General features: G+C 46.8%; 1 protein-coding gene across 3 annotated transcripts; it reads left to right on the forward strand.

Moving 5' to 3' along the window:
* Positions 1-12302: 12302 nt before the first annotated feature.
* Positions 12303-17958, forward strand: Elobl7 (elongin B like 7). 3 transcript variants are annotated; one of them, NM_001446930.1, is given in 4 exon segments: positions 12303-12453; positions 13973-14088; positions 17371-17430; positions 17531-17958. In NM_001446930.1, coding segments are annotated over 3 exon segments (489 nt in total). In that variant the 5' UTR covers positions 12303-12453; positions 13973-14013; the 3' UTR covers positions 17885-17958.
* The last annotated feature ends 454 nt before the right edge of the window (positions 17959-18412 follow it).

Genomic DNA, 18412 nt, shown 5'->3' on the forward strand with positions numbered 1-18412 from the left:
CCCATCCTTTTATACTAGGTCAGTGGCATAGCCTGATTCCTCAGGGGGACCCCTTGGGAGGGGCTCGCCAAGGTACTCCCTCCTAAGCATTATACCGCTTTATAAAACGTAACAGTTTGCTGATAACCCGCCTTGTTCTCCTGGGGCGTGTGTGTGCGTGCTTGTGTGGTGTGTGTGTGTGGTGTATACAAATAAGTAGAGGCCAGAAGTCAACCCAAGCCCCAGAAATTCCGGTTTCTTCCTCTGCATTGCTGGGATATAAGTGCATTGTCATACCCGGCCTTTCTTGCAAGGCAGACACGTTACTGACTGAGCTATCTCCCCGGACCTATTTTTGCTTTAATCTATAAAAACCCAGGGCCCTTAGCTGGTGCTTGAAAAAGCACTGACTTCAGGTGTCTAGACTTATCACCTAGTAACACAGTAATTTATGACCGTCATCATCATCATCTTTGTTCTCAGGTTGGGTGTGCCTCAGCTTGCTGGTAAGGCTGACGGTCCCAAGGACAGACAAACCTGGAAAGAGTTTAGACCACCAGCAAGTATAGAGGCAGACTGGTTCAGACATTCTGATGGCCTGTGGAGTTGCTGGGCGGGCAGTAGCCCTGAGATGCAGGGGAGCTCTGAGCCGCGTGGAAGTGTAGAGTAGATGGGACAGCTCAGTATACAATCTTTAGGGGCTGGTCAAGCTTAGAAGAGGACCTCACCGGAAGTCATCAAAGAGTGCAGAATCCACAGCTGCTTAGGTCTCTGAGTCCTTGTTGAGAGGGCAGCAGGAAACCAGCTCCACCATCTACAGCAGTGGTTCTCAACTTGTGGATCACAACCCCTTGGGGGGGCACCAAACAACTGTTTCATAGCGGGTCTTCCAAGACCATTGGAAAACACAGATATTTACGTTATGATTCAGAACACTAGCAGAATCGCAATTATGAACGAGCAACAGGAAAAAAAATGTATGGTTGGGGCTCACCACATCATGAAGACCTGTATTAAAGGGTCGCAGCATTGCGGCATTAGGAAGAAGCACTAGTCTGCAGGCTGAAAAGATAACCAGGGAACTCCAGGGCCACCACCAACACTGCCCTCTCCTGGTTCTTATTGGTGGTAACTGCAGGAGCTCCTGTTCCTCTCCCAGTGTTTCTTTAGGACCCTAACAAGTTGTATGCTGTATTTCACCTCTAATGACACTAGGGATGTATGTGGTGTACAGATATACATCAAGGCAAACACTCACACACATAAAAATAAAACCTTAAGAATGCTTTAATTATTATCCGCTAATTATCCATAATAATGTATTTATATCGCTGTATTTTCATACATGGGGGATGTTACTGTTTCACTCTCCTCAGCTGTGAACTCGCTGCTGTGAGTGGTCAGTATGATGCCGAGTGTACATATATAAAATTGTAAATAACAAATATTTCAAAAGTCTTTAATAGCGTCTGTAATTAAACATCATAATGGATATTCTTGTGACAGTTTCATATATTTACATAATGCATTGCAACCATATTCAACCCTTGATTATCCTCTCTTGGCCTTGTCCCACTCTTATTAGATTCCATCCTGTTCCCAAAGAACATTTAGTATAGTTTCATCCCGTGTGTGTGTGTCTGTGTGTGTGTGTGTGTGTGTGTGTGTGTGTGTGTGTGTCCTGATGGCATTAGTCTTGTTCACAGAAGCGTAGGTGGGAGCTTGGAGCATGTGCACCTCACCAATGGATACCTGAAGAACTTGTCAGGAGATGTGTGTCTCCATCCCATTGGCTATCAGGCTGTTAGAACAGGTATACTAAAACAATAAACTCCACAGAACAAAAAAATCCCCCCTGAAATCCCAGCCAGGAAGATTAAGAAAGCCTGGTGCCACCAGACCGCTCAGAGAAAGGCTGGTTTCTCTGATGCTTATTGAGCAGCCAAGCTACGTACTCAAGGTTCTTAGCTTTTGGTTCATCTTTTCTGTGGAATTTAACACTGGTTTAGGAGAGGTGGAGAAAAATTAGAAGTTTCTTTTCTCCTAGTTTGTCTAATCTATAGGCAAAGCTGTTTTCTCTTATCAGACTCCGTTTCCCAATTTCTTTTAAAATATAAGGAAACTGCCTGGTGGTGGTGGCTCATGCCCTTAATCCCAGCACTTAGGAGACAAAGACAGGTGGGTCTCTGTGAGTTTGGGGCCAGCCTGTTCTACAGAACTAGTTCTAGGACAGCCAGGGCTACACAGATAAACCCTGCCTTAAAAAACAAAAGTACCCCAGCTCCGGAAAAAAAAGAACCAAAAAAAAAAAAAAACAAAAAAAAAACAAAAGTAAACCAACCAAAATGCACATAAATAAAGAAACTAGGGGCTGGGGATTTAGCTCAGTGGTAGAGCGCTTACCTAGGAAGCTCAAGGCCCTGGGTTCGGTCCCCAGCTCCGAAAAAAAGAACCAAAAAAAAAAAAAAAAAATAAAGAAACTAGGTGATGGAGTTATAGATACAGGTACTCGGTGATACTATGACATCATACCAACTACAGTATCAAACAAAAAGGAAACATTATTAAAAGATCCCCGTTTGATATTAGTGTAGCCATTTCTTTTTTTCTTTTTTTTTTCTTTTTCTTTTTATCGGAGCTGGGGACCAAACCCAGGGCCTTGCGTTTGCTAGGCAAGCGCTCTACCACTGAGCTAAATCCCCAACCAGTGTAGCAATTTCTTAAGAATGAGAATCTTTTAAGCTGACCCTTGCTTAGCCCCTAGACGTTAGACAATAGACCAGAAAGTACAGAAAGCACATCCCACCCACTCTCTAGGAAGCTGCCGGACCATAAGAACAGAGGGTATGGAACATATTTACTGCGGGGCAGTTACAAGACAGGAAACATCTCTGGGAAGCTGACTGACCACTATAGATTGTGCCCCAGGATAAAAAAAAAAAAACCTATATCAAGTTAGATGTCCTTGGTACTGACATAGCTGTGCTGACATAGCTATAGCCTTGTCCTGGGAACTCCAGGAGAGAAACATCTGCCAAGTCAGATATCCTTGGTCCTTGTCCTGGGAACCCCAGGATGGGAAAACATATATCAAGTCAGACGTCCTTGGTACTGAAATAGCTGCGTTGATATGGTTACCGCCCTGTCCCAGGAATTCCAGGACGAGAAACATCTGCCTAGTTATCCTTGGCACCGAAATAGCTGAGCTAATGAAACTGTGTAATCTTTTTTTGTTTTGTTTTGTTTTGTTTTTCTTTTCTTTTTTTTCGGAGCTGGGGACCGAACCCAGGGCCTTGTGCTTGCTAGGCAAGCGCTCTACCACTGAGCCAAATCCCCAACCGAAACTGTATAATCTTAAATGACTATTTAAGCTGTACGTTTCTGTTGTTCGAAGCTCTTCACATCCCTCCTGCGTGAGAACCGTGTCGAGCCCCAGTGCATTGGTATCCCAAAGTAAATCTCTTGTTCTTACATCAAGACTGAGTCCCGTGTGTTCGTGGGGTGGTGGGTGTCCTCAGGACTGGAGCGAGAGTCTCCTCTGTCTGAGGGTCTTTCATTATAAGCTCATGAGAACACTGTACTTAGCATATGTGGCTTACCATTGCACAGAATATTGATATATGGTTTATTTATTTATTTTATAGATGAGTACACAGTAGCTGTCATCAGACGCACCAGAAGAGGGCATCAGATCCTATTACAGATGGCTGTGAGCCACCATGTGGTTGCCAGGAATTGAACTCAGGACCTCTGGAAGAGCAGTTAGTACTCTTAACTGCTGAGTCATCTCTCCAGCCCCCAGCATATATTTATAATGTAATATATATGTATATGTATACACACATATACATACACACATACACACACACATTTCTTCTCTCTGCCTGCTGTTGCGTCCTAGAAATAACAGCACCTCAGCAACAAAAGCACTTAGTGTTGCTTCTTTGTTTCTAAACACTGTTCTCTTACAAAAGGAACGACACCTTTGAGAAGTATCTGATTCTAGGGCTGGGTTAGGGGAGAGAAGAGCTTGGAGCCTTGGGAAGCTCCACCTTCTGGATATAGTGTGTACATAGGTAATCCCAGCACTCAGGGAGCAGAGGCTACAAGTTTGCTGTAAGTTTGAGGCCAGCCTGGGCTATATTAATGAAACCCTGTTTTCAACAACAAAAAAATAGAAAAGCGTTCAAGACCCATACAAAAGTATAAGACAGCTCAAAGGGACCAGGATCTAACTTGCTGGAGTTCTATTGAATGAAGCTGGAATGATCTGTACAATTAAATAACATCACAGTCTTATGTCAACTTGACACAAGCTAGAGTCATCTCAAAGGAGGGAACCTCCATTCAGAAAATGCCGCCCTCCATAAGATCCAGCGGTAGGGCATTCTCTTAATTAGTGATTGATGGCGGACGGCCCAGCCCATTGTGTGTGTGTGGGGCATCCCTGGACTGGTGGTCCTGGGTTCTATAAGAGGCTGAACAAGCCATGAGGAGCAAGCCAGTGAGCAGGACCCTCCATGGCCTCTGCATCAGCTCCTGCCTCCTGGTTCCTGTCCTGTTTTGAGTTCCTGTCCCGATTTCCTTCAATGCTGTACAGTGATGTGGAGGTGTGAGGATAATAAACTTTTTCCAACTTGTTTCTTGGTCATGGTGCTTCATCACAGCAATAGAAACCCTAAGGAAGACACTATTAGATTATAACTTAAAGAATAAAAGAAATACACCAACCCATACAGATACAAAAGAATGAATAAATGAGTAGAGGGGTGGAGCTGGGAGGTAGCTGCTCAGATATAGACTTGGGATCAGCTCCCAGCATTCTTGCAAAACTGGGGTTGGAGCGATGACTCAGAGATTAAGAGGCTACTCTTCCAGAGGAACCTGGATTCAGTTCCCAACACCCATGTGGTAGCTCACAGCTGACCGTGACTCTCGTCCCAGGGGATCTGACACCCTCTTCCTGGGCACTAGACACATGTGTGGTACACAGACATGCATGCCAGCAAAACACCTATACACATAAAAATAAATGAATAATTGAAACAAAATTTAAAAAGCCAAATGAAGTAGGACCCATCTGTAACACCAAGGCAGGGGAAACCCAGCAGGCAGATTTCTGAAGCGAATTGGCTGGTCAGTTTAATCTGGATGAGCTCCAGGCTCAGAAAGTGACCGACTGTTTCAAAATATAAGACAGGGAGAGATTAAGATGATGGACGTCAACTTCTTTTTTTAAAAATTTTTTATTTAATATTTATTTATTATGTATACATCGTACAGCTTTCTGCCTGCATGTATTCCTGCAGGCCAGAAGAGGGCATCAGATCTGATTACAGATGGTGTGAGCCACCATGTGGTTGCTGGGAATTGAACTCAGTACCTCTGGAAGAGCAGACAGTGCTGTTAACCTCTGAGCCATCTCTGCAGCCAGAAGTCAACTTCTGTGTACGCACATTGCACATGCACCTGCATGCATTTGTATATACATCTCTCTCTCTCTCTCTCTCTCTCTCTCTCTCTCTCTCACACACACACACACACACACACACACAGACACACACACACACACACACACACACACACACAGAGACAGAGAGAGAGACAGAGAGAGAGGAAACAAAGAAAACAGCATTTCAAATATCACATCTGATCATATCTGGTATCCCTTCTAGGAGGCAAGGCTTGGTTTAGCCCCTATCTCTTTCCTTCTGTGTGGGCTAGACTCACTTCCTAGTGAGTTCCACAACAGCCAGGACTGTGTAAAGAGACTCTGTCTCAAAACAAGCAAGCAAGAAAGCAAGCAAAGAAACAAAGAAACAAAAGAATAAAGAACAGAAAAAAGGAAAAACAGTAACTTCATAATGAAACAAGCAAACAAGCAAACAAAAGCCATCCCGGTGACAGAGGTTACACCTCTTATGTAGGAGGCACACTCTGATAGGACCTTAAACGTATGGCACTTCTCCACCACGGAGACATCTGTCCAGCCCTCGGTTGGTTCCGTTTTAACCAATAGACCTTGCTAACAGGATGGTCATTCCTAGAGTTCCTGGATGAGGGGGATGGGTGGGGGGAACCATACATCTGTAAAACTATGCCAAAACAAAACTAAACAAAACAGTTTTTTTTTTTTTTGGTTCTTTTTTTCAGAGCTGGGGACCGAACCCAGGGCCTTGTGCTTCCTAGGTAAGCGCTCTACCACTGAGCTAAATCCCCAGCCCCAAAAACAGTTTTTTTTTTAAACATGAGTGTTTGGGGCTGGGCGTGATGGCACACACTTTTAATTCCAGCCCTCAAGAGGCAGGGTCCAGGGGCGGTAACAAAAACAAAATCAAAAACAAAACCGGGTGTTTGAGGGCTGAGAAATTGGCTTTCCTGAAAGCTAAACCGAGAGAAATAGTCTCGGCTGGGTCTGACATAATGAAGTTAGTAGATACACAGCCAGACTTGTTGCTGTCAGTGGGAAGAACAACAGGGAACAAGGAGGTTACAAGCTCACGCCTCTAGAGGGCGCCTTGGTCCTGCTCATGGGGCTGAGCTGGACTTCCTGGACTCCTGGCAGATTTTGAAGGAGTTGTGGTTATTGACTTAGAAGTTACCCACATAATCAAGTCTTCTCAGGGTCTTTCAGCCCAGATATTTGTGATTCTAGGTCTGGGGCAGGGTGAGCTCACTGCGGGCAGCCAAATTCTGACACTCCTTTCCTTTCAGAGCTCGTTCAGAGTTCCTTGTCTCCCCTCTCTGGTTTCTCCTCTTAAGATGGCCTGAGAAGAGTCTGAGGCAAGTTCTCAGGGACACTGGCTCTTTTGGGTTCTCCTGTGTTCTTTCCAGGATCTTGACAAGGGGAGAGTTGGTTTGAAGCCTCTAGGGCTGCTACTACCTATCTGTGTGAAGAACTGTCTTTTTCCCTAGGGGCCATGCCAGACCCTCTGCCTGCCATTTCCTCCCCAGCCTTGACATGTGACTTCAGTGGCCCTGTCAGTGGTATTAAGGGATGGCCTATCTTCCTTGATGGGTCATGTGGTTTTACACTCCTGCTATGGGCCTTGCTCTCTGTCACTGGTCAGGGAGCCTCCTGACCCGCCCCACCCCCTCCCCTTCATTACGGGGAACTCTTTTGGTTTTTTTTTTTGTTTTTTTTGTTTTTTTTCGGAGCTGGGGACCGAACCCAGGGCCTTTACGGGAAACTCTTTAAGCAGTGACTCACACCTCACACAGTTGGCTTAAGCTACAAGCATATTGAGCTTGAGGAGGACAAGGCTTGGAGTCCAGTCAACAGGTTGTGTGTGTGTGGTGTCTGGTGTGTGTGTGTGGTATGTGTGTGGTGTGTATGTGGTATGTGGTGTGTGCTGTGTGTATGTGTGGTGAGTGTGTGCTGTGTGTGTGTGGTGTGTATGTGTGGTGTGTGCTGTGTGTGCGCAGTGTGTATATGTGGTGAGTGTGTGTGTGTGTGTGGTGTGGTGTGTGTGTGTGTAGTGTGTGTGGTGTGTGTATGTGTGTATGATGTGTGGTATTGTGTGTGGTGTGTGTGTGTGTGGTGTGTGATGTATGTTTGGTGTGGTGTGTGTGTGTGGTATGTGTGTGTGGTGTGTGTGTGGTATGGTGGTGTGTGTATGTGTGTGTGTGATGTATGTGTGGTGTATGTGTGTATGGTGTGTGTACTGTGTGCATTCATTGGGTGTGTACTGTGTTTGTGGTATGTGTGGTGTATGTGTGTGTGTGTGTGTGTAAGAGTGTATGTATCTGGGGTTTGTGTGTGCTCACACACACATATGTGTGCGTGTGTGTGCATACAAGTGTGGGTACTTGAGGGTAGTTAGAAGTCTATCCTGAGAGTCATTCCTCAGGAGCCAGACACTTTGGTTTTTGCTTGCTACATATCTGGCTTTTAAAGTGGGTTCTAGGGGATTCCACTGGTTCTTGTGCTTCCATGGCACGCGCGTTTACGGAGACATCTCAGCAGCCCCCAACGAGGAGACCTGATTCTAACTACATGCCTCAGAGCCTTGTAGCCAGGCTGTCCCCTGAGCTCTGACTACTAACTTTCCTGATTCTCAGAACTCCAGCTTGGACTCTGGACTGTTCCAGACCTCAATCAATCTTCCTTCTGGGAAGGAGGAAGACTCTTCTGTCAACACGGAGGGACTGGCTTTGCCACTGAGCTGCTGGCTCCAGAGACCCAAGAGAAATGATCGCTAAGCAGAGGGCATCGCTCAGGGGCTGGGCTTCTGAATCCTGTGACCTGTTGTCAGCCCCTGAGGGAAAGGCCCAGGGCAGTGGTGGAGAAGGCAGTCTGTGATGTCTGAGTGGGTGGCCTCAGCAGGCACCAGGAGTGTTTGATTGGCTCTCTTCATTTCTGTGTCCCTCTGCTGGGGAACTTCAATGTTCTTGTTTCTTCAAGCACAGCTAATTTTGACCACTGACTGCACTGATAATATTTCGGGGCCCCAGATCCTAAGGCTGAGTTCTAGGGTGGGAGGGTGGTGGAACATTCTGGGCTCTTCCTGGCACTGCCTACCTGGCAGAGACATACAGGTCTTCAGGGTGGGGTGTGGAGAGAGGAGAGGTTGGGATGGTGGTGTTTTACTTTGCTTCCAGGCTTGTCCTCATGAGCTGTGAGATTTGGAGGATAGTCACAGGACTTCCTGGAGAGGCTGAGAGAGAATGGGTCTAGCCCAGTGAGTATTCAGAACGGCGTTCTTCATAGGCAAGGCTCAGAGGGTGCTTCCCACAAACATCCTAGGTCCTCCTTTGCTTCCTCCTCTCTTTTCAGCTCTAGCTGGGATTCGTATCCTGTGGTCAATGGATGGACCGCAGACATTGAATACCAACCCCTTGGGTCCCTCCCGCCATTCCTTTACTTGGAATTCCTTCCCTCTTTAGCCACTGGCAAGGTTGGCATTGAAGTTGGTTCCCACTACAGCGAAAGCCTTATGGGTTACAGAGGACAAGGGGAGGCCAGTTCGTAACGCTTAAGTCCTCCCTCTGCCGGCTTTTACAAGCAGAGTTTTATATCCACCTGTAATACACACCTGAAACCAACACAGTTAAAATGCCTACAGATAGATGAATTCCCACAAAATGATCAATAGCCGTGTAATAATACCCCAAGTCAAGGAACACCGACCTAAACAAAACAAAACGTCATTACCCGCCCCCTCGACTCCGCCCACCTCCGTCAATCATTTTCCTGCCCTCCTTCCCAGGGAGGTGGTGATAAAGGCCCTGTGGCCAGTTTGACCTTCCTGTGCTTGCGTTCCTGTGGCTCTTGAGGCTGCCTGAGTCTATTGTATCTGTGGGGTAGGAAAATGGCAGCGGTCGGTTGTTTATCTGTTTCCAGGTCAGTGGCCACCTGTGTCGGTGGTTAGCAATTTTCACACCACAGGAATTGGCAAGTGCTACAAGTTGAGTGGGTTTAATTTTTTTCATTGACTGTCTAGTGTGAGATTTCAGAAAGCAACCGAGCAAATACCCACAACAGAGATTAGGTTTATTAACGGAGATTAGCTTTATAAGTGTGTCTTTTCTTTAGCGGTAACATTCTGAAATGAAGAAAAGGCGCTCAGGAAATCTCACGTGTCTGATGAGTGGTGCTCTGATGTTCGTCCCTGCCCTCATTTCTCTTCTCTTACTCTAACATAAATACGACTTTTTTTAGCTTAGTTAGTTGTGGTGCTTTTAATCCCAGCACTCCAGAGCCAGAGGCAGGAGGATCTCTGAGTTTGAGGTCTTCAGAGAAACCCTGTCTCTAAGAAAAGAACAAAACAAAGCAAAAAGAATTTTAAAATACATTTAATCAATACTTTTGTTGTATTTTATTTTATTTCATTCATTAGTTCGTTTGCTTGGTTGGTTGGTTTGGGTTTTTTGTTTGTTTGTTTGTTTGTTTGTTTGAGACAGGATTTTTCAGCCCTGGCTGTCCTGGAACTCCTTTTGAAGACCAAGCTGGTTTGGAACTCACATGTCTCTGCCTGCATCTGCCTCCCAAGTGCTGGGATTAAAACTGCCCAGCCAAAATGCCCAGCTGTTGATTTTTTTTTTAAAGATTTATTTATTTTGTATATGAGTACACTGTAGCTGTCTTCAGACACACCAGAAGGGGACATCAGATCCCATTACGGATGGTTGTGAGCCACCATGTGGTTGCTGGGAATTGAACTCAGGACCTCTGGAAGAGCAGTCGGTGCTCTTAACCACTGAGCCATCTCTCCAGCCCCCAGCTGTTGATTTTTGAGACAGGATCTCACTATGTAGCCCAGGCTAGCCTAGAACCCCTAAGTCCCGCCCCAGCCTCGGCTGCATTATAAGCAAATACCACCACAGTCAGCTAAAACGATCCTAGTAAAACTGTCACATCAAATCAAATTATGAGTGTCTTATTAAGATCCTACCACTGATCACATCGTACCTGACCCTTCCCCCCCTCCCGGTGTTTTTTGGAGGTTTTCATGCAAACAGGCTGTCCCTAGTTTATCAATGGGATGGAAGAGACTTCAATAGTCCAGGCAGCAGGGGGCTTGTCTGCTGCCATAAATTCCCTTATTGTGGGGTTGGGGATTTAGCTCAGTGGTAGAGCGCTTGCCTAGCAAGCGCAAGGCCTTGGGTTCGGTCCCCAGCTCTGAAAAAAAGAAAAAAAGAAAAAAATTTCCTTATTGTTTCAGGTTTCTTGGTATCTGCAGCTCTTTTCTTGACATCTCTAATTCTCAGTAGGCTTCCTGCTTGTAGCTCCCTTGTGTGCAGCCCCCTTATCTGATTTGGTCGGGCGCCTTCAAGTTCTCCACCCACGGTTTGTGGCTCCCCGCTTGGTGTAGCGAGGCGTCCCTTGACCAGTCTTCGCCTGTGCACTGAGCTTCAACAGAATTCCCAGGCAGCTCAGCGGGTTCTTATTCTCAGCAGGTGCTCAGAGGCCTCTTTGCGGCTCTGGGATTTTCATGGTTCTGCTAAGGCCTCATTCATCATGGTGTGTGTGTGGGAGGACTAGAGCTACCCTTGAGGGAAGCCGCCTTGGGCCGTATACCCGAGGAGTGAGTTTCAAATGCTCTGTCTGCTTACATAAAGCAGAGAATTACCAGGGAGCACATCGGCAATAGCACTGTCTGTTACACACGGTGCAGGGCCCGGACGGGATGGCAGATTCGCATTCTGTCCTTGCCAGATCTCATTCAATGAGAGGCAGAGCCTTCTTGATGTCATCTTAATCAGCAGCACAACCCCTTTGGTCTTCTGTGACCTCCGTCTTCAACCACCAAAGGCAGTTCGGAAAGTTCTCAGCAAGATGACCTTTAGACGTGAGCAGAGCTGATGAGAGAGGCAGAGACAGCCACAGCAGGGCCCAAGGCAAGCCACTTCAGGTTTACGATCACTCCCCGCTGTCAAGATCTGCAGGTTTTTCTTAGTGAAAACATACAACCACTCAGACACATATTTCCAAAGGAACCCTGGCTGGAATAGTGGATCACAACACCTCAGACTTTGGGAGTTTGAGCCACAGCTCTGTCAGCATCTCAAGATTCAGCACTGGTCAGATAACCTACTAATTCACTGATGACACAGGGCTGTCTGTTTCATTATTATTTTTTTTTGAGGTAAGTTCCTTTCTTTCTTTCTTTCTTTCTTTCTCAAGATTTATTTATTTAATTTATTGGAGTACACTGTTGTTGTCTTCAGACACACCGGAAGAGGGCATCAGATCCCATTACAGATGGTTGTGAGCCACCATGTGGTTTCTGGGAACTGAACTCAGGACTTCTGGGAGAGCAGTCAGTGCTCTTAACCGTGGAGCCACCTTTCCAGCCCTGAGATAGGATTCATATAGCTTGAAAGGTCTCAAACTCACTGTATAACTAAGGATAACCTTGAACTTATGATCCCCCTGCCTCTACCTCTTGAGTACTGAGATTCCAGGCACGTGCACACACCCAGTTTGTGTAGCACTGGGGATCAAACCAGGGCTTTGTACATGGGAGGCAAGCACTGTACCAACGAGGCCACATCAGTAGCCCCAGTGGTAAGTTTTATCTTATTTCTGATGCGTGCTCATGTGTGTATATCTGCACCAGTGAAGTGTGAAGGCCAGAAGTCAACCTTCAATGTGGTCCCTCAGGAGTGTCTACCTTGTTTTTCTCACTCGGACCTGTGGCTTACTTGGTTAGGCAAACAAGACCTAGGGATCTGTCTGTCCTTGTCTCCTCATGTTCCATATGCTCAGCTTTTTATGGGGCCAACTGAGGAGTTATCAACACAGTGTGCCATCGGTGACATTTTAAAACACTTCAGTTGTACTTTGTATCCCATCTCACAATCAGCAGAGTTGGGCAACAGGGTGGCAGTTATCAGCGAAACATTCTATAAGCACGATCCTTGCAGAGCTACAATGTAGCCCTAGCGCGTTAGCAGGTCCCAGGAAGACAGAGGTCATAGAGAACCCTTTATCCATCTCCAGGATGGTGCTGAACTAAGATGACCCTGAAGGTCAGTGTCGGGGAAAAGGAGCATCAGATACTGAGGTAGGGACAGCTGTAGTATTGTCAGGGTACGTACGACTGCACGGTGAAGCCAGCCAACAACAGATGGGCACTGCCATTGGCAAATGAGTCCCGTTGCTCAGACCATCAGCCACCCCAGCCTGTATTTAGATCCTAAGAATTAGCAAACCTGGCGAAACTAGGAAACCCTTGGGCTGTGTGCCCGATGACTTATTTCCCAGTCCTGATAATGTGGGCTCACAGATCATCTACACACATGCACATCCTTTTTACTAGAGTTGTAACCAAGGCCACCAGAGAAGCCCTGAGAAGTAAGTCTGAATCACTCTTCCTCAATGCGCCAACGAGACTGTAATGGTGAAAAGCAGGAAATAGAGATTTATTTAGTGTGGCCACATCAGAACGAGGAGCAGAGACAGTCCAGCGATTCCCTGTGGCAGTTTCAGTTTTGTCTTTGTGATAAAATACTCCAGTGAAAGGCAGTTTAAGGGTTTGCTTTGGTTTACAATTCCAGGTCATCGTCCAATGTTGTGGAGGAAATCGTTGTAATTCATAGTCAAAAGTAGAAGGAAACAGAAACACGCCAGTTCTTTTGCTTGCTTATGCCCAGATCAATGAATGTACTCTTCTGCTGTTTGGAACTCACTACCTAGGGAATGATGTCCCCATAGTGGGCTTGGGATTCTCATATGAGTTATCTTAATTGAGACAAGGACCATCCAGAGACATGCCTACAAGCCAATCCAATATAGGGACTGTAGACAGTCCCTCATCCAGACTCTTCCCGGGTGATTCTAGGTTATGTCAGGTTGAGAACTGCACTTCTCAAATCCATCTTCAGAGTCCTGATTCCATTCAGTTAGAAGGCAAGAGGCATGCATTGCTGAGCCGTCCTGGCTGAGGTGTGGTCTGGCCCACCAACATTGTCTCAGTTCCGACCTCTCACACAAGACGGTTTGAAAGGCTGTCAGAACTACATAAAACCTCCTGCTGAGAGGCAAGTCTCTCTCTGGATGGTACCAGGTTTCAGCCTAACTTCTTCCAGTATGGGATCATTGGGGCCATTCTACACTCTGGGAGTTCGTTTCTCCAGTGCTCTGACAGCCAAAGGAAGAAGTACAAGCCTCCTTTAGATATACTTTATTTTTACCAGGATGCTAACATTCTGGCTTCTGTTTCAATGTTCTCTTCTATAAATTATAACACTGCCCTAGGCAAGGCAGGGATAGACGTGAAGCCTCTCTTTCTCTTCTCATTTCTTGTCATGCACAAATCAATTTCCTCACCCATGTCTGCCTCTGGACTTTTGGTAGAGTGGCAGTCAAAACTCAGCTTCAGGCTTTGTTGTTCACACCTAGTCCCTTGTTCACTGTAGACACCATAGATGGTGCAGAGTGGCCCGAGAGCAGTGACAGAAAGCCGGTGCACAAATCCTTTTAATGTTTATAAATGTGTCCATTGTCCTGTTTCCTCCATGTCCTCTCATGTAAACAATCACTTGCAAGCTTGGGTTGTGAAATCCCCAGAGGCAAGCTCTTCACCAGATATGGCCTACAGAGAGAAGAGCCCCAGCCCAGCTCTGAGTCCGCACGCAAGGAAGAGGCCATGCACAGAAGAGGGGGTGAGCTATAGTAGGTGGGGCTTAAGGCTTAATTGGGAAGTCAGCCACACATGCTATTCCCACAGGCATGGTGGATGTTGTCAGAAAGGTCAGAATTGATGTGAGAACAATCCACGGACATGATGCAGACTGTCTGTGACCATCCATCCTATACAGACACATTTGTGTGTGTGTGTGTGTGTGTGTGTGTGTGTGTGTGTGTGTGTGTGTGTGTGTGGTGTACACATAGAGGTCAAAAGTCTACCTCAAATGTCACTCCTCAGGTACTGTCCACCTTGTTCTTTGAGGCAGAGTCTCTCAATGGAACCTAAGGTTAGCTCTGTCCTCCATTAAGCCTTGAGGATCCTTTTATCTATTTCTCCCCAGAGTTGGGATTACAGCATGCTTGGTGCTGGGGATCTAGCCTGTGTTCACATGGCAAGCATTGTATTGTCCGAGTTTTCTCTCCAGCCCCTTTTCTCATTGGCTTCCATAGTGTCAAGGTCTATCGGCCTGTGTCTGGAATGGGACTTCTGGTAGACCTCTTCTTCAATCTGCCTTATGGAATCTAGTCTTCATCTAAGTTGGTGCAACTCCATCCTTTCCGTTTCTCAAACCAAACCCTGGGTGTCATCCTTGATTCCTTTGTGCCCCACATTCCCTTCTAATGTCCAGCATTAGACACCTGTCTAGCGTACAGCTTGTCTCTCCAGCTTTCCACTGACATGTCCTAGTTTAAGATGCTTCATTTTTTCCCTGTATTATCGCCTATGTTTCCACAGTTGTCTCTCTGTTTCCCTTTGTCTTTGGATCCCCTACCCCCACCCCACCCCTGTCCATTCTTCAGTCCTGTAACAGTCCTCATGTTCCTCAGAATAAAAACAGAAGTTATTCCATCTACATACAAGGTCCCATGTGTCCTGAAACCTATAATCTTCCTTTCAGTCCCTTGGTTCCAATGTGAAGTTGCTGGAAGATGCCTGGTGGGACAATATAGGAGGTTTCCTCCCTGGTGTCAGAGCTGAGGGTAGGAGGCAGACACTCCCTCATTGCTCTTCTTAGAGATGCCATCTCTCATGGCTCTTTTGTGGCTGTGGTGAGAGTATAACCTTGCTACCCTATGGTAGAAAGTTTATGCTTTCTTGTCTGCTGCCCTTGAAGGCAGGTACAGGGTCTGACTCATGGTAGTGACTTCCTCACATCTAATGCAAGTGTGTGTTCATGTGTGTGCAGGTTCATGTATGTAAACGTGCTCATGGACGGTAGAGCTCGGCCTCAGGTGTGGCTTCTCAGGCACTTCCACTTTATTTCTGGAGATAGCGTCTTTATCTTTCACTGGCCTGGAGCTTGCCAAGTAGGCTAGGCTGGCCAGCCAGTGAGCCTTCCTGTCCCATCTCCCCAGTGCTGTGACTATAAACATGCCACCACGCCCAGATTTATTTCTTCTTTCCACATGAAGTTGGAGGTTGTACTCAGGTCTCCACCCTTCCGAGGCAAGCACTTTACTGACTTGGCCATCTTATCAGACTAAGGTGTCCTTAGCTGAAGAATGCCCTCACCCCTTGGTGCAAGTCAGGAAGCCTTGCTTGTTTACTTCGTACACATCCAGGGTTTCTGCTTAGTGCATGGTGCCACCCATGGTGAGCTGGGGCTTTCCCATGTCAAGTAAAAAGTATCACAGGCCTGCCTGGCCACAGGCCAACCCACTAAGTAAATCCTCACTGAGATGTCTTCTTTTCTCAAGCTGACAGTTAAAGCTCACGATGATAGGGTGCCTGAGGATTAGACAAGTAGTGGGACTGGCCCAGGTCTAGGGTGTTGATAAGGGTGCATTTGGTTCAGATCCAGCCGTTGAGCCTCACCCCTGGTTTTCTAGTTATTTTTTCCCTAGGGCTTCCTGACTCTTCGGTGCAGAAGTAGAAGGGGATTAGGAACTTTGAGGGAGCAGCAGCCTGAAGACTAGTGAGAGCGACAGCCAGCCATCCTCAGCCTAGAGGTCAGGAACTGGGGAAGCCTTGTCTTCACATGGACGAAATCCTTGCCCCTTTGCTTTTCTTGGCCCACTCTGGGTTCCTCAGTTAGGAGCCCACCTAACCTTGTCCTGGTAGAGTCCAGAAAGAGGTCCAGAGTCCCCCAGTCTCTAAACATAACGTTTCCACTCCACTCCTGGCCACAGACAGTGCCTAGGGGTCGGCAGAAGCAGGAGTCTTGGGCTCTGGTGTTTTCCTGCTTTGGGATTTTCCCTGCTCCAGGCTCATTTCCCTGGGCCAGCTGTGGCCACCCTCCAAGCTCTACCTAGCTGACGCCTTCCTTCCCAAAAGGCTCTCCCTTGGGCCTAGTCTACTGCCCATCCATCATTTAAGTAGACATGACAAAGGTGCTCACGTGGTGTTGGGAGCATCCTCGAGATGGCGGAAGCAGCCTTCAGGCTAAAAAGTAATTGTATTCTAGCCTTATGTTAGAACAAAAGTTATAGCCTTAGGTTAGTTCAAAGTAGCCTGTACCTACAGCTCTGCTTGAATTCAGTAGACAGCATAAATCTAGTCAGATCACTGAGTGCCGGTGGTCAGGCACTGGTGGTCAGGTCACTAAGCAACCCACCCTGCTGTTCCCCCTGTGTGGCCGATTTACCCAGCCAATATCCTGGTCGAGCCAGGCCCATTCTTTTGTGCTTACCTTACCCCTCCCCACATTTTGCTTCTACTAATATATCTTCTGCCTGAGAAAAAATTAAAAATTGTCAGCACCATTCATAATAGCCAGGAAATGAAATTGGCCGGGATTCCATCAAGAAGTGAATAGAGAAAGGAAAATACAGTCCACACACGGGGATTTTACTCAGCTGTAAGGAAAATGAGACCACAGCATTTGCAGGAAACTGGATGGAACCGGGAATCATTATGCTAAGCAAAACTAATCAGCCTCTCTAGTGCTATATCTAAGTTTAAATTTATACACTTGTATGTGTGTGTATGTGCATGTGTGTGGTGTGGATGTGTCTCTCTGTGTATATATGTCTGTATTTGTGGTGTTTATGTCTGTCCCTCTGTGTGTGTCAGTGTGTATCTGCCTGTCTCTCTGTGTGTCTGGTGTATGTAGATGTTTGTATGGCTGTGTATATGCTGTGTGTGTGTGTGTGTGTGTGTGTGTGTGTGTGTGTGTGTGTGTTTAGGTTTGTATGTAAGTGTATGTGGTGTAGGTCTGTTTGCATGTGTAGTGTGTGGTGTCTGTGTATATGTGTGTATGTCTCTCTGAGTTGTAAAAATATAAAAAACAAAAAAGCTGTCTTTTATCCCCCACTAGGTCCTGCACCTCAGTACCCCATGGAAGTTGATGTTAAGATTCTGCTCTGTGCATTTACAGGTTGTTACAAATGTTTTTAAGGGGAGGCCGGGGGTGGCGGGGGCTCCGGGGCCACGCCGGGGGCCACGGGCTAACGCTGACGCGGGCTTGCCGTCCTCAGATCATGTTTCTCATGATCCGGCGCCACAAGACCACTATCTTTACGGACCCCAAGGAGTCGAACACCGTGTTCGAACTGAAGCACATCGTCAAGGGCATCCTCAAGCGGCCGCCAGAGGAGCAGCGGCTGTACAAGGACGACCAGCTCCTCGATGGTGGAAAAACTCTGGGCGAATGTGGCATCACCAGTCAGACAGCAAGGCCACAGGCCCCAGCCACAGTGGGCCTGGCCTTTCGAGCAGATGACACCTTTGAAGCGCTGCGTATGGAACCCTTCTCCAGCCCTCTGGAGCTTCCAGATGTGATGAAGCCACAGGATTCTGGAGGCAGTGGCAATGAACAAGCCGTGCAGTGAGGGCCCCAGGCCTACCCCCTAGAAACCCATTCCCCCAATAAAAAAAGATTTGGCTGTCTAAAAAAAAAAACAAATGTTTTTAAGGGATGGATGTGTACAGGGCTCTGTATGTTTAGGTGGGTAATTATATCTTATCAATTGGATCAGAGGTATTGTGTTGTATGTTCTTTCTTGTGCAGATTTAAGTGTAACAGAGTGTGGGGTGGCTGGTCTGGGCCACCACAGAGTTGGGGTGTGTGTTTCTGGCATGGAAGCCTGCCTTGGGTACTAGATAGGTAGAGAGATTGCTACCAGGCTCAGAGAGAGGCCTTCAGTAGTGTGATATGGGATGGAGCAAAGCAGGTGAGAGGCTTTGCTGACTGAGAATTAAAATATCCAGCAGATATCTTGGGGCACTGCGGTGCCGGACCTAGTGGGATAAAAGACAGCATTTTTTATTTTTTATATTTTTACAACAGCGTCTCTGTGTGTATGTGTATGTGTGTGTGTGGTGTATGTGTCTCTCTGTGCATGCATGTATACATGTGT

The sequence above is a fragment of the Rattus norvegicus genome, chromosome 8 (genome assembly GCF_021556685.1).
Source record: "Rattus norvegicus strain SHRSP/BbbUtx chromosome 8, alternate assembly SHRSP_T2T, whole genome shotgun sequence".
Taxonomy (NCBI): domain Eukaryota; kingdom Metazoa; phylum Chordata; class Mammalia; order Rodentia; family Muridae; genus Rattus; species Rattus norvegicus.